The 17,838-nt window shown below is 35.9% G+C and overlaps 1 protein-coding gene across 2 annotated transcripts in view; it reads right to left on the bottom strand.

The window, feature by feature from the left end:
• Nucleotides 1-17,838, bottom strand: part of SCAPER (S-phase cyclin A associated protein in the ER) — a 154,559-nt gene that overhangs the window by 109,841 nt on the left and 26,880 nt on the right. For both annotated transcript variants that reach the window (XM_068410027.1, XM_068410028.1), the window contains exons 6-15: nt 15,395-15,495; nt 13,911-14,027; nt 12,822-12,982; nt 5,311-5,573; nt 4,632-4,856; nt 2,856-3,026; nt 2,283-2,358; nt 1,695-1,812; nt 1,260-1,371; nt 650-790 (exon numbers count right to left, since the gene is read on the bottom strand). In XM_068410027.1, the coding sequence (XP_068266128.1) occupies nt 650-790; nt 1,260-1,371; nt 1,695-1,812; nt 2,283-2,358; nt 2,856-3,026; nt 4,632-4,856; nt 5,311-5,573; nt 12,822-12,982; nt 13,911-14,027; nt 15,395-15,495 (1,485 nt within the window). The remainder of the gene's footprint in view (nt 1-649; nt 791-1,259; nt 1,372-1,694; nt 1,813-2,282; nt 2,359-2,855; nt 3,027-4,631; nt 4,857-5,310; nt 5,574-12,821; nt 12,983-13,910; nt 14,028-15,394; nt 15,496-17,838) is intronic.

Raw genomic sequence — 17,838 nt, 5'->3', positions numbered from 1 at the left:
CTTTGTTTTTTTGTTGGGGTTTTTTGTTTGGTTTCGTTGTTTTGTTTGTTTGTTTAACAGGATAGCCCATGGAATATAAAAAACCAGAAATTGAACTGTATCAGAAAAACAAGAAACTTGGGGTAAATACCAGGAAAATCTTCCCATCTTGTGAGCAATGAGACTTCACTAGTTTATTCTCTCATTCACAAAACGTGGAATGCTAAGGACACAGAATACTGGCTCTACAATGGATGTTTAACAAAGGAGAAGAGCAATGAGCTCTCACCACTTCTCATTGTACATGTTGGAAAGCAGAGAATTGATAATCAGATCTTCTACTCCTTAGAGGAGGACTAGTTATCACTGAAAATGCTGTTATACTCTCTGTGAGGAACAAAAGCAGCAAGACGACTATCAGGTCTTTATTTCAACCCATATTTTCTTCCAGTCCAACCCATTGTGATGTTTAGTAACAGCTAATTAATTTTAAATTCATATTAGAGAAAAATTGTCTATTTTAGAGACCGGCATTTACCTGCTTCACGGTTCACACGTGTTCGTATCTAACTTGCACCATTCTTCACAACCTACTCATGAACACTCTGAGGTACAACACACATACAAGCATGGCTATTAAATAGTTCCCCTTTAAAACAAAATAACTTACCTTTGCTTCTTCCTCTTGTGCTTTTTTCACAATTGCTTGTAGCTGCACTTCACGTTTAAATTCTGCATGGAGTAATTTCTCCTCCATCATCCTGCGTCTTTGATCTAATAATTCTTCCTTCCATTTCCGTATATCTTTCTCCTATACACAATGAGTAAATTCATTACTAATACAGTAACTGAAAATAGGGCCTGAGTTTTCCTCAGAATTTTATAACATTTGAAGCCTTATTTACAGTAATAAAACATTTTGATGCCCTACACAAAGCCTGCATTAAGTTGAACCCGAAGTACACTGATTTGCTAACTGCTTCAGTTTGGTGAGTTTTAACATTTACGTCGGATACATGCAACACATTTCTACTTTCACCAGCCTTCCCTGAATCTGAGTCAGTACAGTATGTCAGCAACACTCTCAAGGAAGTTCATGATTTGAAATAATGCTTTCTTTAATATCTGTAATGCATGAGTCATCTGTGAAAACTATGTACACTCGGACACAGGAAAATTTCATTTCACCGCTAGTTTTAATCTCTAACATTTCTAGACTGTGGAAAAAAAGCTTTTCTGAAAGGCAGTGGACTGGCTCCTTTGTTTTACAGAAAGCTTACCCTCTCCATTAATTTTTGAAGCTTCAGTGTCTTTTCTTCACGTAACTTTTCTCTCAGCTGTTGAGCTTTCATTTGTTTCTCTTCATGTTTCTTTTTTGATTCTGCTATCGTTCTTTTCATAAAAACCAAAGCAGAGCAAAAGCAAGTGAGACAACATGAACTGGCAGCATTGGAAACATTTCTATGTCATTTTCAGTAAGAGAAAACAAACAGGCAACTGGAGGGCAATTAAATGTAAATACTGTTCTTCCAGTCTTCAAATCTTTACTGGACAATGCAGCACGAGTCTAGTTCGTTATGAAAATAATATACTGATTTCTGTAACACTTTCCACCCACAGACTTAAAGGAAGTAGATTTAGGAACAGTTGCATGCAGCCTTGAGTGTGGTTGCTTGCTTTCACTGGCTAATCAAAACAGGTAACTACTCTAGAACCTTTTGCGTGATGGTGACGACAGCTTCTCATGCATGTGTATTCCATGTCCAGGCGGACGCGCAGGCTCTTCTTCCACTCTGTCTCCCCAAGAATTACTCTGGCGCCATGTTTCACGAGCTATACATAAAGAAAACAAAGACTTAGATAATTTAAACACACTTTTCTGGGAGAAGTGCAATTAATGAGGCTTAGTTCCTCTTGAAGTTCTCTTTCAAATTGGTTCTATTGAGCCCGTTTCTGGGCTGTGAGGTTCAAAACCAGACTGAAGCAACTCTAACCCCTGTGCATTTTCAATGCTTAATGCTTTTATTTGGCTTTTATCCAAATGTTAAGCTAAAACTGGATAACTAATTTTAAAATTCTAATAGAGAGATGGGGGAAGAGAGCTGAAGAACAGACACACAGAGATAGTTTGAACACACAAGTCCATCTTTCCTAAGGAAACAACATAAAAAATAACAGAACTTGGAATAATATTTACATGTTAGGGGGATCTTCCAAAACCTTAACTAGCCATAAGTAAAATGGGCATTTTTCTAAATTTTGCTGTCATTTAAACGTAAACACAGTAATGTATGAAAATTTACCTTCATAATCTGCCAGGACATCATTCCAGTCCATAGACATACCGCAGAAAGATATGCTTCCGTTGCCCATACTAGCCTGAAATTTAATATGATCCAGACAGTGAACACGTAAACCTTAATGTGCAGGTGTACAGAGATTAAACAGTGCCAACTCAGTGGTATTTAGCAATGTTTCCCAACTGAACTAGCCATCTCAAGGACAGATGCTGTTCCTGCTGTTTCTCATAATGGAAAAGGAGACTTCTGCTTCACCTAGAGTAGCTCCTGTGTGGTAGCAGTGCAAATAACAAGTCCGAGCTCTCCGAGTTACACACACAGAAGCAGGCAGCAGGACAATGACTGCAGTATCAGAGGACCTTCTACCACTCAGCGGCACTGTGCTGCTGAGTCTAGTAAGACTCAATATAACTTAGAAAGTAGAGTATAATTATGACATGACACTATTTACTTTATTTGCATGTAAAACAGGCTGCATTAATGCAAAACTGAACACTTAACAAATTCTATATTCATACTCTGCTGACATCAAAGACAGCTCAAAGTTGGGCACTTTAAAATAAATCGAACACTCACAGAGAAATCACTGTCATTGTCAGTCTCGATATTAATGTCATTGTTTTCCTCTGCTTCAATCTCTCTAGTTAATTGCTCTTCTTCTGCAATAGCACTAGCAATGGCTTCTTCATTGGCCTTTTCCAGGCGATCTGCTAACTCTTCTTTCTTAGCAAGGACTTCTGCCATAGACTGCGGGAAACATGAAACCAGAAAAAAACCCAAAATCAGAAGCAGGCACAAAAAAGTGGTTTCCATATAGTTAAAAATTAATTATATAACATTTTGCTCAACTTCTAATTACTTGTAGTTCCTTACTGCTAAATTTTGTGAAGGTAAATGAAATATAAACCCCACTAAAACTGTTAGCAACTATTAACTCATTTAATAGCTACATGAAACACTGATGAAATTAATTACCATTCGCATCATTCCAAATCATATTACACACACACTGTCATCAAAAGCAACAAAGACAGTTTTTCTCTAATTATGCTTTTAATTACCTAGTCTTAGGGACTAAGCAACACATACTCTGAAACATTAATGGCGTGCTCGGCTGTTATCTCCAGAAAAGGAATCATGCTGCAAAGTATTATTTAAAAAATAAAATGGATCTGCAGATGAACTGTGTCTGGAAACTTTACTGTAGTTAATAGAACGGAATCTCAGGCTATACTTGTTTTTCAGCACGAATGACAAGACAGTTAGGCAAGAATGTAAGTCTGAATATGCTGACTGATTGTCTGCTCCTTCTCTAACCTCTAGTATTAACTGGTTCATTTCCACTCCAGCTACCAAACAATGTGCCACAATATCCAAATCGGTGTTTAAAGCAATCTAATCAGTAGTAGTGAAATGCTAAATACAACATGCATTTAGCATTTGTAAAATACAAGAGACACAGATCCCACCAAACTGGCAGCAACCTGAACTGTTAATAACTGAGAATCTGAAACAGTGCTAGTGGATGGGATCGTAGAAATCAGCTCTAAAAACAGATACTTGACTTGGAAATTACCTAGCAGGAGTCCAGTTTGCAAAAGATGTTAAAGGGAAAGCGATTTACAGGAAAACTCTGCAAATCAGAATTTTAATCTAGTTTCTGAAAAAATAAAAAGAACCATCCAAAACTTGAAAGTATAACCTGGATTTTATGTAGCATTACTGCAATTCTCCACTCAGAGAACCCCAGTAAAGCAGACACACCTTGAAACCTGCAGAATTCTACAGACAAGAAAAGACATAATTTTTGGGAAGCCACAAAAAAACAGAATACTGACTTCACCTTTGTTGCTTAAGAATGGCATTCAACCAAATTGCTAGCTGTATAGGAAGACCCAAGAGAGCAGTTCAGCTTGTCTGAAAAGGCAGAGGTCTATATTTGTTTCCAAACAGAACTTTGATATCCCATGTGTTTCCAGTTTGAATAATTAGCAAAACTGGAGCAAGAACTTAATGAGAGTCTGACTTAAAATGATTGATAATGGAAGTAAATGAAAAATTATGGCAAATATATATGTAAAAAAAAAATGAGAGCACAGACCTCTATTTCAAGTAACGCATGTTTATCTTTCTAGTTTAAGTTCAGAAACTTTACTGGAATTAAATCCTATAATGAAAAGTATCTGTGCAACAAATTATTTTTTCTACAGTAAGTACCTTACAGACCTTTCTACAATTTCTACAGCAGGCTAACAATAAACACTGTGCAACACAGAATGACAAAATTAAGGCTTATATTTATTATTTACTCAGAAATCTTATAATATTTCTTACCAATCTGGCAGCACTCACATTTGAAATATCTGAGGGATCCATTTCAGTTTCAGTTTCAGCTTGTTCTGTTTGATGCCGGTCTATACTATCAGTGAGCAGGGAGGAAGCTTCATTAATCTGCAGGGTTTCTGCAGTACAGTCAGTATTTGTGAGAACTGGAGGCATCTCAGAAACTGTTTGTAAGGAATCTTCTTGCAATGGTGTGCCAGTGGTCCCATTGTCTTGTGAGGCATGTGCTGTGAACTAATAAGAGACATTTGCAAAATTAATGAAATGTAACAGACATTGTTAAAGTCAGTCGAAAGGATTTTAACAAAATACCTGGCAACCTTACAGTGACTGACACAAATAACTCCATGTACCGATGTTTTCAGTTGCTCATAACCTTGCAAAAGTTGGATCTTTCTACCTGAAATTTTCTATGTATGAAATGTGCCTAATGCTGAGTTTTTGCAAAACATGGGAAATATGTCCAAAGCACTGTAAAATACATGGTTCATCTCATGATTTTTAACTTGCCTGTTTGTGTCAACATCTTAATGTGTTTCCATAAATGTAACTGCAATAGCCATTATTTTTAAATCCCTTTCCAATTTGGTTACTGAATAAAAGCTCTAGACAACACCACCTTTCAAAAATGCTCTAAAGAAAAAGTTGCAAGATTTAAGGCTAGAAAACGGTTCAAAATTGTACTGACCTGAGTCCTTTCAGTAAGAGGACCTTCAGACTGATGTAAAGGGTCTTTCTGTATAAGCTCTGTGCTTTTGGATGCACCACTGTCAGCGAGCGAACTCCCACGCTTATCCTCTGATGGTGGTGAAATGACATTTTCTTTGTCACTGTCACCTTTGGACTTCAGGGATTCTGCAGCTACAGGAGTTTTTGTTGCCAAAGCTGTGGATCTAGATCGAACAGGCCTTCCACGCTGAACTGTTTCCCAGCCCTCTGCATCCTTTCGATCTACATAAAGAACAAAACACCCCATTCTAAGAAAAGGAGACTTATAAATAGAAGTATTATAAATAATTATTTTATTACAGTATTACACAAGTTGTGTGATAAAAATGTTCTCTTTAAAAATCAATTAAAAAAATGAAATATTCTTTAGTAAAGCCTCTTACTTTAAGGAGTGCTATTGGTTTCACAAACTCTGAACAACACTATTCATGGGACCAATTCCATTACTTCAACCAGCTAAGCCACTCATATACAAAACCATGTCAAAAAATGGCAAGATGTACTTAAGCTCTTCATGCCTATGTTGCTATTTCATGAGATGGGAGAGCACAACAAAGCAACCACACTCTTGTTCTTTGTAGCAACAGTAATGTTAGAGCCTTTTATCAAAGTGCAAATCTCTGCAAGTACAGACATAATTGCACATATTAATGTGGAAAGTATTGTTCGGAGTGTGGCTTACTATTCTTCCAGAAATGTTTTCTTTACTTTTTCCATTTGTTTCATTCTGATCATAAAAATACACTAATCAGTGTCAGCTTTTGGAAAATTTCTTTTTCCTGGATTCCAGGAAATAGCAAAATATTGCTACAGTGGGACTGCAAATTGAAGGAGAAAATAGAAGAGTAGTTTACTGCAATTTACTTTGATGACTAAATAGCTGTTAAATACAACTTGCTGATCAACATTTCTGATATCTAGTCTTGGTACATACCTGAAAAGCCTTCAAAGTTACATTTGTTTGCCTAAAGTACAGGTCTTAAGTGTGGTCAGATTTCTAGAATATCCAGGTGAATTCCATTATCCCTATGTAACAATTTTGTGGCCAGCAATTAATACCAGCACATAATTTCCCATACATCTTGAAATGACTGTGATCCTTTTGAGACCTGACGGCACAACTCACAAGTGTGAAAGATACATTCCCATGTATCTATTTGCTGAACAAAAGCTATTGCAAAAAAACTCAAGAACTAACTATGCACGATATTTTCCAATATACTTTTGGCATAAGCTATTTTTAGGATCACTCACATTAAAGGAAGAGAAGGGTGTGGGAGATTATTTTTACCTGGAGGAGTACAGAATCAAAAAACCAACACTAAATTGCCTGCTTTACAGAGGGGAAAAAAATCTAGAATTGAATAGAACTTGTGTAACAAAATTCATTCTCTGGGTATTTCTAAAGCTTTTACTAACAAAGATGGTCCTGTAGCTCAGGCATAAAGATCAGAGCTCACACAGTGAAGTTTAACATAAATATGAATAGGAATAAATATGAGTCTACTTGGCTGTCAAAAAATGTAATTTGAAACACCCAAGGGTGGTGAGAAAACTTGAATGATTTGTATATTACGATGAATTGCACATTACCAACTTGAAGACTGGCTTAAAACTTGCATTTCTAGAGATCTGATTTTTACAAGCAAAATACAATGTGGTTTAAAAAATATAAGATACAAGTGTTAACGCTCTCTAAAAATACCACCTGCTTTCAGTAGGAACACATGATGGTTAGGTTACAACAAGTGAACCATCTTTATGTACTGCCAATAACATCTACATGCAGGTCAACACACACAGAGGGAGATGAGACAACAGAATATTTTTTCTTCCTTTCAGAACATGTATATTTATTTTAAAGCAATTTACAGTACATAAAAAGGACCTGTCTTAACATTAATTTTCATGGTCAAAAATCCCTTAATCTTTTCAAGTTTCCCTCCAGGGCATGTGTTTCTGGCAACTCTAAAACAAGTACAGATATTCAGGTACCAACACTTTCACTGTAAGTGCTACTATACTACAAAGCACTGCAGTGGCACAGTCATAGGACTGTCAATAAAAATGACAATTATTTTAGGTTAAATATTAAACCATTGTACCTATTGGACTAAACTACCTTTCGGTGGACTTGAACTGATGTCCAACATCAGCAGTAACCAGTAAACTGGAAATCAGCCTAGACCAGAACTAATGGCACTTTCACACTTTGCTACCCTTGGCATCTAGCATTTTACGAGCGTTAAGTGCTCATTTAACTACAGAGCTCTTTTAACACATCTCAGGATGAAACACAGCAGCCTAGACCAATGGTTGGTGTAAATCACGAGTTACCAGTGAAGTTAACAGGACTGTACTGAAATTCATCTTGGCTCATGCAATAGCTGTTTTTACATAACTATATAATTGTTCACAAACCTTAACAATACTGATAATATGACAGACGTAAAAAGATAATTCAATTTGGTATTTTACTGTTGAAACTTGTTTCCTCTAGAAAATTACCTGTATATTTTAAAGCAAACAAAATCCCCAAACTTTGTGTGAATGACTATAGCTGATCTCTTCAGATTACTGATGGTAACCAGAGACAGCATACCTCTGCAAAAAGCCTTTTGATGTTGATTCCTGCATGTGCACTTGCACACGCTTCAGTATGCACCACTGATTAGAGAGGGGAACGGCAGTCAAAAAGGTACAGATTATATTTTTTGCTTTACCACAGACTTTCCATTTGACCCCTGTAAGTGACTTTGGCTTTATTTTTATTTCTTCATCTCTATATGGAAAAAATATTACCTACAGGACCAAGTGATCTAAACATGTTATTACCCTCTCAGAGACAATCTTATCTCCAACAATACTCCAGGGATTAGGGCTTTAATTCCACAAGAATCACAAACAGACTTACTGCAGAAAGCTCCAGGCACACAGCCTGTGTAGAATACGGCCCTGCATTACATGGGACAACAAGGACTGCTTAGGCCCCCTGTATATCACAGCTGCTCCTACCCTCTGACTTTTGTAATTGGTAGGACCACAAAGATTTTGCTATATATAGATTATAATAAAATGTGGCCAAGAAATTTCCCTGGCAAGTAACATACAATGAAGAGACTGCTTGGAAGACTGCTGAAATCAACCAAAAAACCTCCATTGCTTCACTGAAGCAGACTTTGGGATTGCAATTCCTTTTGCTTGTCATTTGTAAAACAAGATTGTTGCAAGATTTCACTTCTTGTTCTGAAAACTGAAGTCAGCTCTTACATAAGGCGTCTTTTCTACATTAAAAAAAGTTCAGGAGATACCCTTGTAGTGCCTATTACCTAAAGATAGTTTTACTAACATCTAGACAATAAGATATATTAATCATATATATCTTGATAATAATTATACTAATATCTTCTAATATCTTTTACTAATATCTTTACTAATATCTACTGAAGTTACTTCTCAAAAAAAACCCAAAACTCTTGCCTGCCTTGCCTAGTTGATACCTTGTTTCATGGCATATGTCTTAGTATTCTAAAACGATAGAATTAATCAGAATAAAATTATTCAGATCACGGCAAAGCCATAATCATACTTACTACAATAAGAATGAACCTTTTATTAAAAGTCATACATGTTCAATTTTTAATTTGTATTTGTTCACTGTCAGATTCAGAATTATTACTAAACAATCATCCAATTACCTTAACAGCACAGAAATACATGTTTTGCATTTGAAAGAATATTGTTTGGTGAATTCTTCAAACACAAAACAGTTTTTAATGCAAGCACGCATTCAGACTGTTGAAATATTTGGAATCAGCTCAACATTTTTATGCCATCTAACAACTAGTTGTGCACAAGAATTTACTTTTTCATTTTAATTCACTTATCAGTTTAGAATTCAGTCATTTCCAGGCACGTTCGTTAAAAAAACATTTGCAAAGCTAATACATTTATTGACATTAGATCACATAGCTCCTAATTTGAAGCAAAGTTAATACTCAGTAGGGCATCACCCTTCCTCCCTTCCTTCACTTCTTTCCCAAAGTCTGGAATTCTTTTCATATAGCCCAGTAGCCATCTCCACAGGCTAAGTATCACATGCTAGGTTTGATTACTCCCTGAGTTTTGTTAATGAATAATTCATTTGACTACCTTGATCATTCTCTAGTTTCATTTGAACTTCCCTATCCCTGATTGCTCTTGTATTACATGCAAGTGACAAGCCATCTGTTATCGTGAGGCCCTCGTAGCCACCAGGGCCTTACTCTTTCAAAATTACTCCATCTGGAAGAACTGGCCAAGCAGCCCTACTGGCAACATCCATAAAATAAATCTAGGCAAGTATGTGCAAAACTCTTAGGAGTTCTACCTCAGGAGATATGTGTCCCATCTTAAAAATTTACTTGCAAGTAATATACTAACAAAGCCTATTTGATCTTTCCCACTCGTTGATGATCTTTAAGGTCCCTTCCAACCCAAACCATTCTATGATTCTATAAGAGATGGTGAGTTAACAGACAAGACTTTAACTACAGATGTTAATTGTCAGACTACTTCTAATGGTAACTTAAAAATAAGAGAAAGAAAAAAAATTATAAAAAAGAGAAAATGAACACAAAATTTTCAACAGAAATTGTGCTTAAGAATTTGATAACCCAGCCAGGAACAAACCGTCCTTTGCTATCTGTGATGATGCTCCTGCAATTTGTTCTCAAAATGCAGAAGTCACACACACTTCCACAAGATCAGGTGCCAGGATATCTGAGCCCAAATCAGGACAGTTACTACAGAGGGCTGTTTGTCCTGCAAAGTCTGAAGTCTTAGCTACATTACAAAGAACATCTATTCACAACTATGGACATGAGCAATTACTACAGGAAAGATGGTAATAATAAAACTAGATTTCAAGTGTGGCAACAGAAAAAAACATTCGATATTTTTGAGAAGTTTACATGTTCTTGACTGCCCTTTCTCCTAAGTTATGTACAAACAATAAACAACTATTCTAATTGTAAGCACCTACTTCCAGTCTTAATACACACTCTAAACTTCTAGCACCTGTCTCACCTCTTACCATGAGCACCTGGGAATTAATTTCATGCTAGGCTATTGCCTCTGTGTACTACTGTTACTAAACCAAACTCTTCTCTTGCCATAAGCTGGTCAGACAATAAGACTAGACTATATTTCAGATTGTAAAAAACACTCAAGCATGAAAGACAAAATTATTATTTTTTTTAAATTCATGAAGATATTGAGGTAACAGTGAGTTTAATGAGGGAAATGAGATAAGATCATTTAACCTCAGTTAATTATGCATCCACAAAAAAATAATTTAAAGAAATATCTGAAAAAATAATGCATTTTCTCTCTCCCTAAGGACCTAATTAGTTAAATTTGAAAATTCCATCAACCATGAAACAGATACACTATCATACCACTCATTCACTTCACAAAAACACTGTCAGGCTTAACGATAATGCTGTTGGAAATCACTGGAGAAAAAGCGTTCTAGGGAAATGTTGCCACTGTAAGCCCCAGCTGGGCCTTAGCGGGGCAAAAGAGCATTACAGGGTGGCAGGAGAAATCCCCCCTCTCACAAGGCCTGGATGTACCTAACAGCTGTGAGTGCATTAGCTGGTGGACAGGCAGAGCAGATGAGACACAAGCCTCGTATCTGCTTCAATAATGCATGTGAAGAGCCTTTGTGACTCCCTCTGCGTAAACTTCACAGATCCGCTTATGCTCCTATCAGTGAGGTTAATTTGATTTTACCTAAGCGATTCTAGCCTCCATATGAAGGATAACATGCTCCTAAAGAGAATTTGATTTGTTAAAAACATTACAACTCAGCCATGAGAAACTAACTGAAATTCTCCAATGTGGAATCTCAGAGGTAAGAGATTCTTAAGAACACACAAAGCATCTAGAATGAATGTTATTTCTTAAAATGAAATTTTTCAAGTCTGAATTGTATAGTACATTTCATTTTAAAAATTACTGAACACTTAATAGGCCAGTACTACAGGACCTATGTGATTTTGCTTTTTTTGGCGCTCATCAGCTGCAGGTAATGGCCAATAAACCACAGCACAACACTGACTCTTCAGCCCTTTAAATACCTATAATTAACATAAGGATAAAATCTTTTGGTTTACTTTTAATGTCTTAAAAATATGTTATCCACATGGAAGTGCACATCAGTTTTACTCCCTGTGTAGCTAATAAAATTCTCCATGTGCACAAAAATCCCTAATAAAGGTATTTTAACAACAGCTTGGAGTCTGTCACTTTAATAAGAGCAATAATCAACAGAAAAAGGTTTCATTATGAATAACTTCAACTACTGACAAAATTTAAAAGTGGAATTACACTTTCAGTTACAGTGTTGAAAAACTCAGCCAAACTGCTACTGTCCTGAAACCAGCTCACTGCAACTATATACAGCAAGATACTCCCTCATGCAACCAGCATCAATCAATTCCCATTCAAACAACCATTTTTAGAGTATGGTTGTGATCGTACTTTTCTAAGCATAAGAATCCTCATGCTACTGAACTCACTTATGTTAAATTGCAAGACATTTGGACAAGGTATTTTCGTTCCATAATATATCACAAGTCTCCAAACCACTACACATCACTTCTACTACTACTACTAGGTTGAACATACAACTATGTTAAATTAATACATTCTCTTACAGGAATTTTTCTTTCAAAAAAACAAATTATGAAAATTTCTTTCTAAATTTTTTTAAAATATCCATTTCTACATCCTGCCTGCTGATTTTGCTGAAAGTCATCTGGGACCACGCATGAAAAAAAATGTAAGTGAAAAAAAATGCAACTCTGACAACAATCTCAGGGTTCCAGTGTGTGCAAAGAAACTAACTTCATAAACCAAAAGGTAAAGTTTTTTATGTCTGCAACTAAACAAATATTTTCTAGAAGAAAAAGATCCCAGCATCAAGCATTCTCCAAGGAGAATCTTCAGAGAAACAATTCATAACTGAATGTGGTCATTCTTGTCTTCTAAGAAAAAACCATCAGCTTCAGCACGGTTCTGATAACGTCATCTCTCCGGGCACATAAAACTATCTTGAGCTCTTCTACTGATTCCTGGATGTGTATTATTCTTTATATTATTAAACTATTCCAAATTGCAGTCAGTTAGATTATCAGCTTGTGACCAAAGACCTTTCATTTCTTGGGGTGTTATGTACTAGACAGATCAAATTCTAGTTAGTGGAAATACAGTGGAATGTTACCTACACATGAACACACAACTTTGTCCCAAACTTAACTATTATAATGATAATGTAAGGCTGCGTTAATCTTTTACCTCAATACTTAAATATTGTATTTTGCAAAATTATACTTATTTTTGGTTTGAAAATAAGTCATCACACCTTGAACTAATTTTACACCACACAGTTTGTGAAAATGACTTAAGCCACTTCAAGAGACTTGCCATTTTTCTGCGATGACTTCTGTGCTGGACGTGGCAGACAGGTTTGTGCTGTTGCTAGCTCAGGATTGGCAGCTTTAGTTCCACGATTGGCTTTCACCTTATCAGCCCAACTTACACCAGTAGGAGCCAGGCGTGTTGCAGGAATTGTCACTGCAGGGTTCCTAAATGAAAGTCATAGCTCTTTTTAGTGTCTAATCAAATAACAGAATGGTTCATTAGAAAACTTTATCAGGACACTGTCTCCTTAATCTTGGGTGTTCACTGACTTAGACTGAGAGTGAGTTACAAAATTTTAAAAATGTCTAGTGGCTGAAGAAACATGCAGCACTGTAGTGATGGACGAACAATTCCCACAACAAACATTCTCTGACACCAAATTTTCAAATCATAGAAATAAACATACGGTGGGTATTTACAGCCAAATGTAACAGCTCTTCTATTGCATCTTCCTGGGTCCTGCTCAACTGCAACAATTGTAAAGAATGGGCTGCAACCATTACTAATATGAGGAGTCTAACAAAGTATATGTGCAAGAAGTCAAAAAAAGGGCAGGTTTCATTGTAAATGTAGATCACACAAATCCATAAGGCACTCTGTTCCAACACTCGTAAATAAAAGAACAGATCTATTTTCTATTATCCGTTTACCAAAAATAAATTGTAAATCTGGAAGGGCATTTATTAACTTTCAGAAGGATCCAAATGACTGCCTAAACTTTGAATTTCTGGATGGACAGAACTGTAGTGTTTTAATTTTAAGTTATTTTGTTTCGCCTTCTGTGAAAAGTTGCCATTTCCTGCACAAGGTTTAGAACAAAAAAAGCTATAGTTTTTTAAAAGTGAATTTTATCTTCAGGTCTTTGGAATGACCAGTAATTAAATGTGTAACAAAGTAAGTAGAAAATTAAGTCCTTGATAGGATTTTCTTTTACAGACCATGTGCTTTCCTTTCATGAATGCAAATAATTACATATATAAGTTAATAACAGCAAAACAATATATTGATTACTATAGAAAAAGTTTATTCATGGACTCTGCTTCAAAGGAATCCTTATTTTAGCTTTAATAAACTTATGATCTGTTTTCATACCCAAAATTTAAACTTCTTCGAGCATTTGATGTCACACTAATTCTATCTGTTGATGGGCTTGGAATCACATGGCGTCCAGGAGACATTTTCTTTACCTCCCAGGCTAACGAAGTAGGTCTGCAAGTTCAGGAAAGAAAAGTTTAAAAACAAAATTCACCATAACTATTCCTCTATCACCTCAAAGGAAAAACAGCACTGACAAATGCTATAAAGTAATAATGAATACTGCTGAATTTAATCACACTTCTTGGCAATTGTTTCTACACCAACTCCAAACCTTATTAGCCAAAGGCATACCAAAAATAATGCATACTCTCAAGACTACAATGCTTATTTTAAATGTCAGTGTGGGACCAAACATCAAACCAACCAGTTAAAAGGAAAGGATCAGGGGTAGGAATGGAAATACCCTCTAGTTCTAGTGACAATAACAATGCACGTAAAAGGCCACAATCATTTAAGGTACCCCAGGTTTTCCTATCCTGTGTAACAGAGCACTCAATACAGTTCAAATGCTGCTTTGGTTAATATAGGTAACAAATATCTCCAGTACATAAAGTACTTTAGAACTAAACAAATACATCACCTTCCACTCCTTCTATTATACTAGTGACATACCAAACTGTGTCAGCAATAACATTTACTAATAAATATGTACTTGCAAAGATAATTGAGCAGGTTGATTTAAGTTAATGGCCACTAACACAAAATGTTCTCATCCAAACAGACGTAGTTTGAGGTGGAAGCCAGGGTAGCAGTTTCATTATGCTTCTCACTGAAGCTGATGCTATTTTCTTTTTTATTTTGAACTCTTGTTTCTGAAGCTTTCTGATTACATGAAAACTACAACTGGCGTTTAGAAATAAAATCAAACTTGTAGAACCCACTCAGGACTCTGAAGACAGATTCAGAAAAGCACTTACATAAATGATTGTTTAAGCGGTTCCAGTACTACTGGCAGGATTAACAACCTCTAATCAACTAATAAAACCACTCTGTCACATTTGGTCTACTTTTTGCCTCTACCTAGGCAGATGAGTGATCGAACTGACTACCTAACAAAGGAAAATGGAAGAACTAAAGTGTATCACTCCATACACACTACAGGTCTCCCATCTTCTACAGGCACAAACTATACCACAAAACCTTACTTCTCATTACCTCTCAAAGCTAAAACTTAGGCACCAAGGCACAAATTCAACACTAGGCACAAATTATAGTGATGTAATCAGTTTTACCTTTCTGATACTACACTTCCAAACCCTTTACCATGTCCAGTACAGCTGTTCACTGATAACTCTACCAAGGAGGATAAAATCCCCTGTATGTCCTCACACCAATTCTGTCCTAAAGGAGAATTTTGTACTTGATGCCCCAGAGCAGATATTAATATTGGTTCTATTTGCTGAATCTCTGCTACAAAATGAAGTTTACTATGAGACAGTATTTGGGTGTAGATTAAAAAAATATATAAATCTAATTACCTGCTTTGAGCATCAGCTTTTTCTAGCTTCTCCTGTAGCTGTATCCAGTCAATCAATGCTTTGAAGTCCCTTACATAGTTATCAAGCATCATCAGGACTTCCTGAAAAGCAACCATTACATCAACCTTTGTATTTAAAAAAACCAATCCTCCCGCCCCAATAAAGGAACTGAAAAGAGAGTAGGAAATGTATTAGTCTGTAGCGCTCTCATAAAAAATAAAACCAAGGAAAACCCTGAAAACAAAAAAGCCCAGACAGTTAAGATTTTTATGTGAACAAACATTAAAACATTTATCCTATCAGAAAATGTGCACATTTTCGAAGATCTCTGCGAGCACCAACGTCTAAGGACAAAATAGCAAAATCTGGCAAGAAAATAATTCCTAACATATATTAAGTATTGCTGTTTCACAATTTTTCTGTCAGAGTTATCTTTTATAATATGCTGGACATAATCAAATAAGCAAAACTGTCTGTAAAACCCGATGGACCTGTGGGAGAGTAAAAATGTCATGAATAATCTGTTTGTGAAGTAAAAATACACAAAGCTACACAAAGGCAACTGCATCAGACAGAGAGAACTCCTTCTGGAGAATCCTGGGATCCCTGCATCAGAAAACATAGTTCTTCTGCCTCGGAAGGTCAGTTCCTACGGCCTTTCAAGTGTGCCGAACTTTCAAATGATGTCTGCTTGTACTTGTCCAGACTAATGACAGACATTCTATTGTCATGTGAGATTATCAGCACTATTGTACTAATAAAGACATTTTTAACCAAAAAGAATCTCATGGTGATATTTTGAGAGGTAAAAAAGATCAAGATCGCAGCATTACACTTGTTTTATAAAATCTTCATGTTTGACATAAATTTACTGAGAAATAAACAAGATCAGCTGCAAGATGCAAGGCTTACATTCTCTTCTCTGATTAGCACACTCCAACAAATGAAAAAAAGTCACTACTTGCACATCCTTGTCTATGGAGTAATTACATGTCCAGACCTTACAACTCCAACACTCAGATTATACTTCTTGACCATTACAAACCAATTCATTTCTTACCATTTTAAAAATTACTTTTGAACTATATGGAGTTGCCAAAGAATTTACACATTTTTATGTGAATTAATCACTGAAAGCTGTATTTATGAACATATTTTATGGCTTGAAAGATTTACACATTATCATAAAATAACACAACTGGGAGGGATCTTAAAAGCAATCTAGTCCATCCCATAATTTCTGGGTAGGATTAAACACACACTGTCAGAAATTATGTGGGCATGCTGGAGTTTTATTCAAAATACCGCAAAATCTTGATTAAGAAGTTAGAATCTTGTAAATTATGTGTTGGTCTCTAACAAATAAAATTAACTTATGAAAAAACATATAAAATTAACTTGACTTCACACTCTATCAGGAAGAAATTCATAGATAAAATGCCAGTGGCTGAAGAGTAGGGAACTTGTTTCTGATAAAAATATCCTTAACTTTCAGAAAGTATTGACTGTACCTACTGATTTCCAGTTTGATCCAATGTACAAGTGTAGTACCTATAGTAAAATCAGATTACATGCAGGAACAACAAAAAATTAAAAGGTAAGTTGGGATCCTGCAGTCTTTACTCAGACAATACTGTCATTTTTTTCACAGCAAAGCAGAGTAAAAGAGCGTATGATTAAACTCTTGACTTTGCTCTTTGACTATAGTTTCTTGAGCAAACTATAGTTATCTGCTGCCACTGGTAGGGAAAGGAGCAATTCTTCACCACACAGGAAGCTAGGAAAGCACTTATATTCCACATATAAACCCAAAAATCATTTACAGAATGTGACAAAAAACACACAGGACACCACAGCCAACAGGTGTAAGGCACCTTCTCAGCAGAGCTGACTGTCACCCCGCGGAGCACGTCAATGCATCTCTGAAGGAGACAGCTCGAGATCACATCCACCAGAAATAGAAGCTTTCAAAACTACTCTTTCAAAGACAAGAAAAATGTATACTGTACTCTATGATGACGACATGCTCAAAATAATAAAAATCCATAAATGAAGCTTGAATTCTATGAAAACTCACACCAGCTTCCCATGCGGAGTTTAAAACGTAGCCAGAATTTTATGGTGTAAGGAAAAACACTGATGACAGTGTGTTGCTGTTTTGCAAATTCTTTACTATGTCAAAATCGTTCCTGCTAGCATTAAGGGAAATTTTCTGCTCAAAGCTAATTATTACTTAGCAATATTTTGGGAATAATTACAAATGAAAATGTATTGGTCACTAAGTGTATAACTACAAATTTTAACGGTAAAACATTTAATGCTGAAAACCGTAAAAACACTGTACTAAAGTATAGCTAATTAATGCACATTTTTGTAACATCATGGCCCATTCACCTTTACTTTTCATTGTCCTTTTAATAGAAAAAGGACCTCTAATGTACGCA

The sequence above is a fragment of the Nyctibius grandis genome, chromosome 11 (genome assembly GCF_013368605.1).
Source record: "Nyctibius grandis isolate bNycGra1 chromosome 11, bNycGra1.pri, whole genome shotgun sequence".
Classification (NCBI taxonomy): Eukaryota; Metazoa; Chordata; class Aves; order Nyctibiiformes; family Nyctibiidae; genus Nyctibius; species Nyctibius grandis.
Note: the sequence above shows the minus strand (reverse complement) of the source record. Positions and strands in the feature narration are given on the sequence as shown.